This window comes from Syngnathus floridae, chromosome 11 (assembly GCF_059516105.1).
Source record: "Syngnathus floridae isolate MCC-2025c chromosome 11, RoL_Sflo_1.0, whole genome shotgun sequence".
NCBI lineage: Eukaryota > Metazoa > Chordata > Actinopteri > Syngnathiformes > Syngnathidae > Syngnathus > Syngnathus floridae.
Window position 1 is genome coordinate 9,079,581 of NC_142423.1, and position 16,373 is coordinate 9,095,953.

At 42.5% G+C, this 16,373-nt stretch overlaps 1 protein-coding gene across 3 annotated transcripts; it reads right to left on the reverse strand.

The window, feature by feature from the left end:
- Positions 1-41: 41 nt before the first annotated feature.
- Positions 42-16,078, reverse strand: iffo2b (intermediate filament family orphan 2b). Of its 3 annotated transcripts, none has more exons than XM_088390905.1 (8): positions 15,278-16,078; positions 6,075-6,135; positions 5,219-5,314; positions 4,159-4,329; positions 3,845-3,984; positions 3,316-3,535; positions 3,145-3,243; positions 42-2,927 (listed from the first exon to the last, which is right to left on the reverse strand). In XM_088390905.1, exons 1-8 carry the CDS (start codon positions 15,745-15,747, stop codon positions 2,694-2,696), a joined length of 1,491 nt encoding a protein of 496 aa, XP_088247031.1. In that variant the 5' UTR covers positions 15,748-16,078; the 3' UTR covers positions 42-2,693. The 3 variants fall into 3 exon arrangements, with proteins under 3 accessions (XP_088247031.1, XP_088247030.1, XP_088247032.1); XM_088390904.1 differs by having other exon boundaries at positions 3,845-3,987; XM_088390906.1 differs by having other exon boundaries at positions 3,316-3,505; positions 3,845-3,987; positions 15,278-16,075.
- Between the last annotated feature and the right edge of the window lie 295 nt (positions 16,079-16,373).

Below are 16,373 nucleotides of genomic sequence, written 5' to 3' on the forward strand. Positions count from 1 at the left end.
ATCATATTTTCAGTATTCACACAATATGACAAGAGTCAACGAATGTTTCCCTCTCACTGTTTATTCAACTTACCCCAACATTGAGCACATTCATTATTTTTTGCCCCAGACCCACATGACTATGTTAATATTTATTTTGATAAAGAAGAAATAAATGAAGAAATGGATGGAAACAAAATTATAGGACCCTCACATGGCCATGAATGCGACTTTTGCTACCGCCTGCATTGTAGAAGTCATTCAAAGGGGATACTAATTGGTTCACACAAACATCCATTTTTAAAAAGTAGTATAAAAAAGATTTTTAGTACGAAATATTCACATCCTTGCATGTCAAGCAAGCACACATCCCTGCTTTTTTAACATTTTTAACAGCCACTCACAGCTTTAATGCGTAAATCGACAGCCTTGTTACAAAGGCTCGCTTTTAATTAAATGTAAAATAAAACCATAATTCGTACATGCATACATCGACATATACTATACGTATATGATGTACAGTGTACTGCTACTGTGAGTGATGCTCACTCTTGTCTTAACATAATCCATGGTTATTATATCTTGTCAAATTATGGCAAAAGTAAAGGAATACCACAAAAAAATGTAGCAAATCTGTAATTAGCGTCAGTGCCTTTTTGTTTAAAATGGCACAAGTTTCTAAAATATGCTACAAAAAATACTATCTTTTTTTCCAGTACAAACATGCTGGAAAAAAGTATTTTGATAACATTCTGCTTAATTGGAAGTTATTTCAGGTTATACATTAGAGTACAAACACGTTGCGGAAACATCACATCTGCCCGCATGCGTCTTTTCTTCTTGACGCGGAATTAGCAGCGATAGCACTGAAAAACAAATAGATTTGTAATGTACAGTGGAAGCTCTAAAGTGGAGCACCACAATGGTGGTACAATTTGGAATTCAAATGATTTAGAAGAAATTATTTTACTCTGTATGCTTGAGTGTTGGGACGAGAGGTCAAGCAACATGAAGGAATTGATGTTCCACTTTGAAGCATCCACTGTTTTAGCTAAAAGGCCTCTGGGCTAATGCAATGTACAATACACACATTGATGTTGCAATGCATTAAAACACACACACTCACACACGCAAAAGCAACTTTAGAAGAAAGAACATGAAGGCGATTTTGGACGGTACCTTTGGTTTTTGCTTTAGAGCTTCAAGGGCTCCGTTTGGTTTCAATCATATTCTGGATTTGTGTAATGGGGCGGTGTTCTTTCCTTTTGGAATTATGTATATATGCTGCACAAGGCTAGAGAAGAGCATTTTACGTTAGGATGCAAATAATGTGCTTCCTGTTAGTGGATATAAGGCATTACTCTTGAATGAGGAAAAAATGCTACTGAAGGACACACAGACAAACCTGAATTAAAGCGTTATGCGCTGTAGAAAAAACACCTGCTTTGGTTAGAAGGCTAATTGTATCGGTTTTGAAAGAGAAATAAAGAAGCTCGTCTATATGCAAGTCCAGCCCCATTGCATAGAACTTCTGTAGTGCACTGATGCGTTAAAAAAAAAAAAAAAAAAAGGCTGTGCTCTTTTCCCCTTTTTCAACAGCAAAACATTCTGGCAACAACAATCCAAATGTTTAAAAGTGGAAGTAATTTGTAGCCGGGTCGTAGTGTGATTTTATTGGTACACAATAGGGCTTCAGAGTTTCCAGAGTTGGGATTTGTAAATCCTAACTCTAAATCTTAAGATTCAAGTCTCAAGCAAGTCCTCAGTTATTAGTCTTGGGCAGGTCTAGTCACAAAGGGCAGGTCTAGTCACAAATTATCTCAGGTCGAGTCACCATTTTTTAATGCAGTTATATCTACAGTATCCGGTCTCTATAAAGCGATGAAGACCAATTAGGTCAGATGTTATTGTTGGCCAGTAGGTGACTTTTGACACCCACCTGTTCCATCTCTTTTGGCCTTTTGAAAGGGTGAGTAGTATTACTTTATTTTTTAACTTTAGTCATCCATTTCATCCATGCGCTTCCCCCATTAGGATTCCAGGTAATCTGGAGCCTATCTCAGATTTACGCAAAAGGCTGGACCAATCACGGGGTAGATACATCCAAACAAGCAATTACACTCACTGGAGAAAATGAATGCCAACACGGAGAGCCCTGAGCTGAGATTTGAACGGACGATGACTTAACTGTGAGTTGGATGTGCTAACCGCTAAACCGACATGCTGCGCCATTTAAAGCATTAACGCCACAAAACCTTAACACTTTCCTTTTCCCTTTCCCTTAGGTCACTCTCAGGCCTCCTCAAAGGGTGAGTCGTTTTACTTTATTCCACAAATATTTGCTTTTAGTATATGGTGCAAAACAATGCCAGTATCATGGACGGTATGACCTGGATGTGACGGGAATTGACTTGGCACAACTTTGTTGGATTTTCAAAAAGTGACGGGAATTGGTTGCATTATGTTGTAATCTTACTGACCTGACAAACAGACAGCGACCTCTCAGTGGTGGTTACACAGGGCGTCGACTTTCAAAATGACCTATAACCCGAGTAAATAGCCCAAGAGGAAAAGAGCACCCCTTTCTCTGACAACCCTCACCTCCGACTGAACAAAATAGTAACAAAAGCACCAAGATTCTGAGCCGACCTCAGTGAGCATTTGTTTTTCTTGTTGTGGTTGTCGTCACCCACCACCACGTCCCCGAGCAGTCATCAACTGATGGGGACTTCGGCATTGACGTCTTTGTCCGAGATCTCGTCTTGGATGTCGTCTGTGTTCCCTGAGTCGCTGCTGGCGGCGGAGCTTAACGACGGCGAGCTCCTGCCGCCTTTGATCATGCGCCGGCAAGTCTCCATCTGTACGTCCAGGCCTCGCTTCATGCTGCACATCTCCATGTACTCGTGCAGGTGGCGGTTCATGTCGCTCTTGGCCGTGGCCAGCTCCATCTGAAATCATCAAAGAAATAGAAATTCCTGTTAGTAAGTAAAAGTCTTCTCCCTACAATTTTCTTAAAAAGTTTCACAGCTAATTTGTTTGGTAGAATCAAAAAAATTCCACCAACAACCCAGGCGTAACTTAGCTCCTCCCCAGACGTACTACGTTGAGATGTATCACCTCAAGCGCAATTATCACTGAATAGCGTGAATAGCACCTTCACTGTACCTCAATCTGCCCGATGGTATTCTGGTACTCCTTCTCTCGGTTCTTAAAAAGCGACTCTGTTTCGTGGATGAGGCTGCCGAGACTTTTGTCGTGAGAGTCCTTGGAGAGAACATTAGAGAGGTTAGGCTGCTCGATCATCCACAGTGTGGGTGGTTGTGGGGAGGGACTCACCGGTTCCGTGCCTTCGCCTCCCCCATCGCTCGGTAATGCGTTGGCACAGGGCGGTACCGCCGCCGCCGCTGCTGTCATGATGCCGCATGGCACGTTGTAGTTAGCAAAGTCCTCCCACAGCAGCAACGTCTCCTCATTCTCCTCCCAGGTCAGACTGTCGCAGTCGTCGTCCAGGTCAAATGTCTCTCGCCTGGCAACAGAGGAGTTATCTGAACAGTGGCTGCATAAGATGAAGTAAGAGACAGAAAAGGGGAAAAGAAAGGAGGAGAGAGAGAACACTAGTAAGGCAAGGTTAAGCAGAGATGACAAGAAGTAAAGAATCGTTAGTGGTTAGTCTCTTAGGATCAACAATGAGGAAAGAAACAGGTTGACAAGTGAAGGGTGCAATACTCCATTGAAACACTAGAGAGAGTTGAGGTGCCATAGTCAACAAATCCACCAGCTTTGGTTTACAAAAGCACTTTTTTGTCTTGGTGCAGAGGTGATCACATGGCTGCACTGGGTGTGAGTGTGTGAAAGTCACGCTTACAACTGGTTTAGCATGCGTTTCATCTCGTCCGTAATGTTGAGCGTGTCCTCCTCCAAAGGGCTGGGCTCCGCGTCCATCTCGGAAACGTCCTCGTTGGACACCGCCTTGCGCTCTTTTCTTTTGCAGCTCACTGAGGCACTCTGCTAAAAACACATGAATAAACAGTTGTTTAATGTTTGATTTAGTTTAACTAATGGGAGCATCTTAAAGATGAAATGCATGTTTGTAAAATGGCTTCTTGACACAGACCAACAATTCTTTCATGTTGACGTTATTGTGGGAATCGTTCCGTTTTCAAGGGAACTACGACCCACCTTCTCTGGAAGCGATCTGGCCGAGCTGGCACTGAACATCTTGGACATGTCCTCCGAGTTGCGCTGCTGCGCCACATCACACAACTTGGCCGTGATGTCGATGCGTCTGCAGATGTCCATGTCCACCCGCCGTGCTTTCTCCTGAATCTTGGAATCCAGGTCAGACATTTGCTACATGGAGAGGGAAACACTGAGTTTGAATCCATCTCATGTGGGATGATTCAATCATTACTATTAATTGAATTTTTTTTTTGTACTTCATCCACTACACAGATTTGATTGTTTGTAATAGACACTGTATTTAAGATTGGTCACAAATGCAGATTGGGTGAGTGTTTAAGACAAGATAAAAGCTCGCAGTGAACCCCTGCCTATTCTACGAGGACATTTGAGGGTGAAAAGGCCAAAATATATAATACCAGAAGTGCCTTTTGTTTAGATGGTGATGGCCTTTTGGGGGCTTGAATACGTAAAAACTTGAAACCGCCTGGGTGTGACATGAAAATGTTCTCAACACTGATTGGCTCTTGCTGACGAGGCATGGGCTGGGACTGGGTGAGTCATACAAAGTTAATTGGGTTAGTTTTTTGGGACGCAAAACAAACACGACTACCAATGATTGTGACCACGTCTAAGAATCAGTACAAAAAAAGACCTCTACAACAACTTCCATACCACTTACCCGTCTCTGGATTTGAACAAGATGAAGAAAAGCACAGAAAAAAAACAGATATTTGTTTAAAAAATTAAAATAAAAGTCTGAAAGAACAAGCAGGATGAATAACAAAAGAATTTAGGCCTATTTATCCCTGAGCAAGCACACGGTGGGAGCGGCCCACTGCAGTACCTCAACCCTTTATATCACCGGGAAGCACAGCTGGCAAGGAACAATACAAGCACTACACAAAACAGGAAAAGGCCTTTAAAGTTCTACATCACTTCTTTCAATGGGGAAATTTCTTGGATTTCTGCCTGTAAATTCTTCTGAGGATGGAAGGGTTTCCCAGTTTAGCACTTGTAACAACAAAAGTTCGGGTGTGACGGTTCAATCAGCACTTACGTCGCTCATGAGGCTTTTGAAGACCACCAGTTCCGCCTTTAGTCTCTCCACCTTGTCATTTAGGTCATCCTGAATTTCGGATGACTCTTTGGCGCGCTGCGTACACATCAGGGAATCAAAATGAACATCAACAAGGCTTAATTAACAATACCATTGCGTACCGCGTGGACTTAATGGTGTCGACTCATTTGTCGTCATTCATTACAGTAGCTTGATAATGATCACATTGATTTTCCTGGTGTTCGTGTTGAAGTCATTGCACTGAATGCACTTGGTCTCCCACACAACGACGCATCATTCTGTGTGCTATTAGGTTATCGCCCCCGTGGGATGCCACTCCGCCTCTTTTTTGCTGACCGCCAAGCCAAACATGCACAGTCAGTAGGAGCAAACACGGAAAGAGGTCACCGTGCTAACTGTATCATCTGGACATGGGCCTTTTGCCTCTAGGTGTGTTTATTACATGATTTATTGGATTTCTGTGAAACTTTGTGGAATAGTGACACATGTACCAAGAGAGAGCAGATAAAAGGCAGATAGAGGAATTTGTTTGCTGTTTTTTTTTTTTTTTTTACTCATTGCATTGTTCAGGACGAAGTGCCTCAAAAAGCTAACACTAGTCCCGTTGGTTTTACCATAATGCTAGCTAACTTATGATTTGTGTTTTATGTTGATTGCCTCATTCTTGTGTGAGCTCACTCATAAACTGCCTTTTACCACAACGTGAGGAACAAACTTGAAATATTTTCTTTATAAATTGTAGAACTTGTATGGATGTCCCTAGAATGTTTTATTCCCAATTTGAGTTATCTCACATGCATTGATATGCTTGAGGAATAAACATTTCTTTTCCAACCTGGTGTAGGGATTCCACTGAAGACTCCAGCTTCTCGCGTTTGTACAGTTCCTCTTCCCATCTGTGAAGACAGTACAAAGGTGGGTCACTTACTATCCAGGGTCTCCTGAGGGTAATGAGACAGAGGTGCAATGTCTGGATAATCCCGCTGTCTCTGATTACACAATACCTTTGACACACCCTGCTGCCTCACTGAAGGAGACTTAAGTCTTTCCACAACAACTGGCAAAACGTGTGTGCATCTGCACATGGCTATTTAGCTTTAAACACACCCAATTCCTTTTATGCTAGCTCAACTACAAGACACTGAAATAAACAAGTTGTGCGTCTAAATGATCCTAGACTTGGTAGAAGTAGAAGAAAGAAGGGTAGAAAGAAGTTGACTAAATGACTTGGTCTGGTCTTTCTTTTTATAAACTAGAAGTGAAGTTGACCACAAAATGCTATCGCTATCGGTGATGCTTTGAGGTCATCAGGTTGCTTTCAAACTGCAGTCCCATTCTTAATGATGCACTGAGGCATTGGCCGACAGTTATACTGCACCTAAAAATAACACTGTAGACCTCATGGTGGCTGCGTGCTAAATATGGCAGCGCTTGTCTCTTTGCCCCTGCATTGACACCTCCTATCACTCATCAACTGCAGCATGGGCCCTGCAGCATACTTGTGGATTTAGACAGACGACTGCATCATATTACAATGCTGTGTGATGTGAGCTCACAGGCTGAGTCACATGTGGAGGTTGAGAATGGACAATGGCTTCATTGGGCCAGAAGTGTATGCAAGTACTAGGTCATACATGACAGCTTTGGAAACCCACCAAGAGAATACAGTATGGATTTTATAATTAATACAGAGAAGTCATGTGTATAAAGAAGCTTTTTATGCAGCCCTTCTAGTGTTGTCTTTCTGACTTTGGTTGTATGTATCAAATTATCCTTAAAAATACCAGTCCATGTTCTGAAGACCACCATTGAATTCTGGAGAAAAAAAAAAAAGGCTTTTTGCCATGAAGAGACAACAACAACACGCTGAGAAGTCACTTTGGGCCACACAAGATGCGTCAGTGGCTATTCACTTTCTCAACAATCCTCGACTTTGTTCCCATTTCAATGTACTCTGTCTAATTAGGGAGAAATCTTCCTTGGCAGGGTGTGAAGGTTTCTTTAAAAAAAAAAAAAAAATGCTGGCAGTGCTACTTCACGAAGCCCACAGAACCCCCCCCAGTCTGCATCACAAGACATCTTATTTTTGAATCCTGTTTGTGATCCCCAGAAAAGCCATTTGAAACGATCCATGGACAGAAGGAAAGCCAACCTGTGGCAATAATTTTTAGTAGTAATCTATTCGTCACAGACGATGGAGTTTGACTACAGGAATTTTGCCCCGGAGCTCTGAATTTTGGAGGACTATTTGCAGGATTAGACAGTTGGAACTGCTTCTCAATTCAGTTCCTGGAAACTTTTTCTGGATGACTTATGTATGTGCTACATAAACCTTCCAGGGACCTTAAGATTCTATGTGAACACAACACAACCGTGGCCACAGAAACCTTGAACTACCACGAATAAATGTAGCAAGAAGTTCCTCGTAGTGGGGCTTGAATTTTACTTCCAGTGTAATTTATCAAGGTGCTGCTAGTGGGAGGTAATACTCTCCTTTGAGGAAGGCCTTAGAAGTAAATCCTTATTCTTATAGAAGTCTCGGTGTCATTTCCTTAGTTTCTGGATCTATTCCTGTTCCCTTAACACCTATTTTGCCATTCTTGTCCATTATTTCGGACAAGAAACTCAATGAACAGCCTTGTACCACAGTTCCACCCAATGGATAGGAGGGGTAGCACTTGTTTCTTTCTCGTGTCATCCAATTTGCTTTCAATTTTACCGTCACTTTGGGCCGCTATTCAATTTTCTGGCCCTTTTGGTCAACTGAAAAGCATCAATTTCTCCCACCTTTAAAGTTTGTTGAGTCGACGACACCCTTTCAGCTAAACTTTGTGACTCGTCTAAGTGGAGTCTCCTTCCAAGGACAAAGCAGCAGGATGCTCGGAGCCCATCTTACCAACCGCAGCTCAAATTCTCTGTCACTCGTGTCCTATAAATCAGCATCTGTATGCTACCGCTGTGCCTGGTGAAAATTAAATTAGAGTCACAAACATATTTGGCTGGCCCATGTAAACTACAATGATTAAATAAATATACATATATCTATATATATACGTCCATATATACTATATTTTATATATACATTCAAATTTAAATGTACAGTAGCTCCATTTCTGCAAGCTACAATGAATGAGGTGCCGTTATCAACAGACAGCAACAAAGTATGTCAAAGGGGGTTTTGAAAAATGTGTTTCAAATGGGAAAAGAATTTTTCCACACACTTCTCTAGCCAGCAGCAACATTCCAGAAGCACAAAAACTCCCCCGGTCACATGTGTGCGTGTCTGGGAGCAACATTCGCGCTACTTAGTTTTCCCATAGGAGGATTCGCACGTCTTGGCAAAGACCGCACATCCAAAGCTGATGTTTTTAGGCGTGCTGCTTTTTATCATAGACCTGCTGTTATGAGCCGAGCCCTAAAACGTCACTCGTGTTTTGTCATAATCAAACCGATATGCCACAAATTGTTTTCGCTTGATGTCTGTACTGCGTTGTTAGTGAACGCTTATCTAACATCCTCCATGTTCACAAAACAATAGAACATACACAGAGGTGTGGTTGTGAGTCATTCTTTTAGACAACTCCCCGATAAAACTGTAAAATGTGCACCAAGACATTATAAACTCATTAATTGTTTATCTTTAATCAATAGATTATATTGAAAAATAACAACATGCAGTATTTTCTTCCTACCTGGACACTATGCAGAGATTTTCATTGAGAAAAAAAAAGAAAAACAGAGTGCATAAGCATGTTAGCTAAATAAGAAAATGCTTAGCACATAAATGTAGTGTCATAAAATAGGGCCCAACTGGTAGAGTCCAATGTTTATCCTGACATTTGGCCAAATAAAATTATTATATAAATATTAAATATTCGATTACTGAAGAATATATATGTAATGAAAAAAATATTTTTGATCCCTTAATGTTTACAACAATTACAATGTGAATTAGACGCAGAGCATTTGACATTTTTAGGTACTTTGCTCTTCGGCGTAAAAAAATGGGCCAGTTTTTTTTTCGCATCATGTTATCATTCCAATGTCATGATTCTCATGAGGGCAGCGAGGAGTAGAGGAAGAGTCATAAGACAACAAGCGTGGCAATTAATTTGGGAAACTTGAAGTCAGCTCTGATAACTTGCACATCCGACAAGGAGTCTTATCATTTACAGGGTTTCTGATCGTTCATGCGGATTCTCGACCTTCTCTCAGAGCAACGCGAGGCTTTCCCTGACAAATGTGGGTCATCGATTAAGTGTCAGGACACTGCATGATCTATAACAACCTCAGAGAGACGTGCACTAATTGGTCGGGTGAGGCTGTCCAGGGACTATGGGGGGAGGGTCATTCCATTTACTGTCCCGTCCTCCACTCTCGCCACATGTGAAGTGAAGACCACTGGCCTGCATCCAATGTGAATGTTAGCTCAGTCAATCGTGCACAGGAAGTTCACATCTGGCTACTCAGCTTTTAGTTACTTCGGCAAGTCTAGACACCTCGCAGACATGATTACATCGAACGGTGGCGTGGTTAGGACGTGACAGCAGACTGGATAAAGAAGCATTGGGACCTCCAACAGTGAAGTGCCAGAGGGTGCCATAGTAACAAAATGGGGGCAATAATCTAACCCTTATTTCGTGTACTGAGACCACTAACAATGTTTCTTCTGAGCTTCGTATTGCTGGAAATTACTTGCAACTACAAGTCCTAACTGCACTGGCTGAATAGGTGTGTCATTAATTTCACCATTTCGCAGGAATGTTGTTTCATAAAGAAACGAGCCGCATGATGGTGACGTCACACATTTTCACCACAAAATGAGCCCGGGAAAGAAGAAGTTGCCTTTTCTTATCATGGTGAGTTCAAAAAAAGTTCCTTACATTTGATGTCATTTAGATGAGAAAAAAAAAAGGTAATTTCTTCTATATGTCATGATTTGCACATTTGAAAGTATTCCTATTAGTTGATTTTAAATACAGTCATGAAACAGTTATTAGCAATAATAGAAAAAAAAATACTTCATTCATAGCACTTTTGAATTATGTTATCTACAAAAGAGAAGTTAACCACCTGAGGGGACGCTGTGAGTTACCTAGTGCGCACTCGAGTTTGCCAAAACACATCCAGTAAGGTGTGTGGGGGTAATTATCTCCAACACACCTTTTTTAAAGTGCTTCTGAATCATCAACGTTTGAGGGACAGACAAACCAACTAATAGTTTATTTACAGTCAACAATTATCCTTGATTGTGGTATGGTGTTTGACTTTCAGTTTAGTCCTTTAACATAACATTTAAAACATTGACATGGACTTTATTTGTATTTATTTATTTTTTGTACATAAAACCACGGTTGTTAATCTTTTGAGTGTGTTAAGTACTTTTATCATGCTGCAACATGAAAGATCAAGTTTGGGGAAGGAGAGGGTGGGGAAGTCTTCCTTTTCCAAGGAATTTGCCTTGTTCTTTCAAATTTAAAGCGCAAACAGGAAAAGGCCTGCCTGTCAGGGCCGCATTCAACTCGAGCACGTGAAAAGAAGATAAAGATGTTCACGGCTGGCGTAAATCTCATGGGTGTCTACGGGCAAATAAAACAGCTAGACAAATATTTTTTTGTGTGGCACACACACCTGTGGATGACTTCACATGGCAACAGCAACGCCATTCAGGGGATGTTTGCTTCATGACCGCAACTATTTCAAGCACGGAATGTTCCTACATGTTCCTATGAAGATGACTGGCCGCCACTTGTACATATACTGACTGGTCACTGTATTAGGTACACCTGCACAGTCTTATAGTTTCCCAACCGTTATTGAACTAAGTTGCTTATATTACGCTACGTAAAGAGAATCTCACGCCAAACTAAAATCTGACAAAAAATAGAGAAGTACACCAAATTGATGTACAGTATTGTCTCTCTATATTGCTGACGTAGATAGATAAGCAAAGTTACATTATTTATAGTAAGAATTAATTAAGGAAGAATTCATTTGCTATGGAAACAAGTGATAGTAAAAGAGAGTGAGTATATTTTGAGAGACTGTTAACTGTGACCGATTGGTCTAATTATGGACTGCAACTGTGCATTTCGGTTGCCCGCAACCCAAATGAGAAATAGAGCTACGGAAAATGAATAGATACACACACACCCATACACACACAATCTCGGTATGACATTACACACTTGCAAAACACAATCACGACCACGCCTTGCGAAGCAGCATCTCCCAGAGAAAAACAAGATTTTACAACATAATAGTTAGGAGACAGCATGCGTTGTCAGCACATGCAACGTGGGGATCAACAGCTTTTGAACGCAAACACATCCGAACACAGCCTATTAAATCAGAATTAAGACCGATTAAGGACTCGGCTGGATTTAGCTGAAGTCGACAATGAACTGAATTGTGTGTGTTTGCACCTCAGAAACATTTTTTGCATCACTGGAAAGGCTTTTCAAATAGCACAGATGTGTCTTGCTTTCTCTCAATTGTTGTCAAGCTGTTTATACATGTCAAAGATTACAACTGGTAGTGTAAACATACTTTAAAAAAAAAAACCTGCCAAAAGACATCAGAATTAGAAACACTCCTAACGTTAGTGGTGGAAGCTGGTTCGCTTCCAAGTTTATTCCGATTTTAAAACTACTTTATACCTAATTGGAAATAACATATATTTACATTCCTCTGTGGGCGGCTGGCGACCAGTTCAGGGTGTGCCCCGCTTACCCGCCCAAAGACAGCTGAGATAGGCTCTAGCACGAGGATGAATGTATGAATGAATTTATCTCATCTGAAAGACTGTTGATATACCTCGGTATGTGCTGCCGTTTTGGTTGGCAAAAGGCTTATATATTAGATATATTGAGACAATGAGGAATATTTAAGTGTTTATGCAAAAATAAACTTTCCGAGTCAAGCATATTGATAGTCGACATGTGGTCCCGTGCAGGTCAGTAGCCCAGACGGATAAGCTCATTTGGGAGGTTTAACCTTTTCTCACCTTCACAGGCCATCGGGCAACTTATCTGAGGCCTGCGGCACACGGAGCAGTGTGGCCGAATGCGACCAAACCGGATTAACAAATTATAGTCGGCGACTCACAGTCGCACACCAGCTGATTACTGTAAAAATCACGCATATAGTCAACTTATACACATATAAACAGTACTCTGAGCTCAGCTTTGTAGCAGGCAGGAAGTGCTCCAGTCCCAGCCAGGACGGAGGTCGGAGCCTCCAACACGAGGCGAAGGCTTAAGAGAAAATCTCTTTCCTGAATAGAACTGCCTGGATTATTGGCGGAGTGGCAGCAACATCAGATTTGGACCACTTTGCAGTGTAACCAGTCAGCTGTCTGTTTTTAAAAAAGCAAATACTGAGCTTTAACCTCTTGAAAAAAACGGCAAATGAGTCTCTTCGCTCAATTCGCCGATATTGATTAGCACACATCCACAGCTAAAATCAGCCATGTTCAATAATTCATGCAGGCAGAAAATACCCAGGAGGCAGGCGGCGGACAGACTCCATAGTTCACGATCCACCATTTCCTACGTTTTACCATCTTACACTTTCTTTTACTACAGCAGCACTTTTTTAATGCTTTATAGAGTAGTTTGAAACCGTTCTATATATGACATGAACCACAGAAAATGATGACAATCAATGAACATTTTTTAGAAGTCACACCCATTTGGCCTCAGCGACATCAGCCATGTTAAACGCAACAGGATTCACGGCTAGACATAAGATAAAATGTTACCAGCCCTTTAAGAATCAATAGACATTGCAGTATTAAGTCCATGTGGAAAAATGATCCCCAGATTTATTGTTTCTTCTACTGTCTAATGAAAGAGCATTTGGACTTGGGTCTAAAATAAAGTGGAAAACTCAGCCAAGTGCGACATTTTACGGTGATGTCAAAAAAATGGCATGCAACGTGCACGTTGTCACACATTCTCCTTACACGTCTTCCATTTTGTCACACATTAGCATGTGCCCTATTAAGTATGTGCTGAGCTGTGTGATATACAAAGCTCGCCCTACGACACTTTTAACTTGTGTCATTGTTTTTTGGAATTCACGATGTGCCGCTGCATATGAAGGTTGTAAATCAGCGGCTTTGTCGTCAGCCCTTGAAAAAAATCATGTGGGTTACAACTCTCCTGCTACTGTGAGAAAACACGTGCATGCCTACATAGCATGACGTAGCAAAATGAAACACGGGGTTCCTCTCCTGGCTGCTCAGCATAACGCACACGATACGAACGAGTGCCGAGATCCATTTTTTGATTAGTTAGCGTACGTTGCACATAGCAAAGCTTTAATAAATCATCGGGGTGGGGATAAGGCAATGGGACAGAGGATGCCTTACAAAACAGCCCGCATAATACAGGATTTCGGGGGGTGGTGGAATGAAGGAATGGCTGAGCACAAAGAACTGGGAGCAGAGGGGCCTCGACGGAATGGAAGATGGTGGGCGTGGGGGTGTTGGAGTCTCTCGGGAGTGAAGGCTGAAACGTGACGGTAGTTAAAAAGATTTAGACGACGGGGCAAAACGAGCAGTAACAAAGCAGAGGAGACACATTGTTGGCTCCTGGAAAGTGGCGGTGGGCTCTTGCTGCTCAACTCTATGGAATGAATTAGGAATAAAACTAAACACTAGCATTGAACTTTTTCTCACACATTTTGGTCTTTTTTTTAGGGGGACGGCAGGGCTGAAACGGATAATTGTATGGACTGTAATAATCAAGGTGTCTATTTAATGTATTGTGCAGTTGTTCCGGCATTTGGGAAACGTGTCGGTATAGGCTGCTGTTTTGGTTAGCAACAAAATTCAAATGGCTCAGCAATAAACGGTATTGTGTTCATGAGTGGTTGGTTTTCTGCTCTTTCTTAAGGCAATGGCAATTTGATACAGTGTACAGACATTTTAATGGAACGTGGCACTTTTATTAAATGGTTGGTTGTTTTTCTGTTCCTTGTACTTGAGGGAGGCAAATATTTGTGATTGACAGGCACGACGTCTATTAAGGGAATGATCACTACTCAGCACAAAATGTTTCCACCAGCAGGCTCACATTTTTGGTCATGAAAGAGTATTCAGCAGTAAGAAAATGTGGAACTCAGGGAGTGGTCTGGACAGGATATTCAGTTTCCCATAAAGGGGGGAAAGAAGGAGGGGGCTCATACATTCTGTGTCAGTGAGTCAAAGTCTTACTAGGGAAGGAAGCATTGGTCATCGCTGACCTCACAGACTGTGGAAATGCCTCCGTGTTTGAGTCACGGCGGCAAACATGCGCAGCACGTACAGTTGGCACACTTCCCGACTGGCCCGTGACAAATAGGCCGTCAAGGAAATCCTTGAGAGGAATCATGTCTTCTTTTGACTTGAATATATAGAGGAGTCTGCGCTTCCAAATTCCAATTTGCTGTCAGTGCACACACCCTCATGAGGAAGAACAAAATCAGTCTGCACAATTGCTATAAAGTGCTTACACAGTGGCACACACTCTTATAAATTCAGAGGTGCGGCCTTCCTGTGTGGAGTTTGCATGTTCTCCCCGTGCCTCCTCCATGCACTCCACTTTCCTCCCACATTCCAAAGACATGCATGGTAGATTAAATTGGCACTCTAACTTGTCATTGGGTGTGAATGTTGTTGTTTTTTACGTGTGCCGTAAACTATTTCAGGGTGTACCCCGCTTACCGCCCAAAATCAGCTGGGATAGGCTCTGGCACACCCGAGACTGTTGTTGGGTATAAGTGGTTCACATAATGGAAGGATGGATGTTCTGGCAAGCTTTTTCTAACTTTTTATTTGCTTTCCATCAGAACTCAAAAGGTTTTGTAATTTCACTGACTAGTACTAGTCTATTCGAGGGAAGCTTTTCCTTATCATATGAGTTAATTGACAAAAAAACAAAACAGTGATGTCGTATGCTTTGGATCATGAGCTATCCCTTCCCACATATAAAGCTCAGGTAGATGTGGTATGCTTTGGATGCTGGTCAGCGCATTCACCGGCGTGTCACTCACCTTCTCCTATACTCGTCCCTCTCCCGCTTCACTTTAGCCAGCACGTTGTAGAGCGCTCTCAGCTCCGGTGTGATGGTGTCTATCTGCACGCCCACCCCGTCCGGGTGCGTCCACGACACACCGGGCCCGCGCAGCGTCTCCAGGCGCTCCCCTTGTTTGCGCACATGGGTGAAGGACCAGATGGTGCCGGGCAGCCTGGACTCGGTTCCGCCGTCTGTCTGCACGGTCACGTCACGGCCGTACAGCCCGCGGTAGTGCGGCCTCTGCAGGGCTTGCTGCAGCTGGCTCTCCAGCAGCCGGTTCCGCCGCTCCAGTTCGTGGACCTTAGCCAGGAAGCAGCGGAAGCGCAGGTTGAGCGTCTTGAGGACGTGGATGTTGGAGCCCAGGTCGTTCCGCAGGGCGCTTGTACCCGCCGGGGGCGCGTGCCCGACCGGAGCGAGTGCATCATCAGGAAAGAATAGCGAGCTCATGTCGAGGAAAAAAAAAAAAAGTCAAATAAGAGGCACCGATGGTATCATCATCACCATCACCATCCAGTGGAGGGTCAACACATTTGACGCAGACAAGCTCGACTACTCCCCGTCCTGCTCCTCCAGCTTGTAGTCATCAGTCACAAAACTACCAGCCACATTCTCCTCCTTAAGCCGCTTGCCGTGCGCTTAGAAGCGGACACCACGGCAGAGCAGAAGCCGGCTTCTCCTCTCCTGAGCTGCGTGCAAAGATCATGTTGCACGCTGGTAGAAAAAAAAAACATATATACAGTACACACAATCGCACACACATCCAGGCCACACCCCCTCCTCCTCCTTCCTCGCGTCCTCGGGTCACTTCCTGTCTGATGCATGGAACACGTACAATATTTGAAATAAAAATCTCAGTCTAGTTTCTTGAATGTAGCTCCTATTTTTGTTAGATGTTTTGTTTTTTGGAGCTACTTTCCATACACCTTGCAAATTGCAGTGTTAATTTCCTTTGGTTTTCTTTTGATTAAAAAATACAATACATTATTATTTTATTTTTAACACGTAACACTTTGAATTGAGGTATAGAATAAGTGATGTTTACAGTGTTAATAAATAAATAAGATAACATTTCT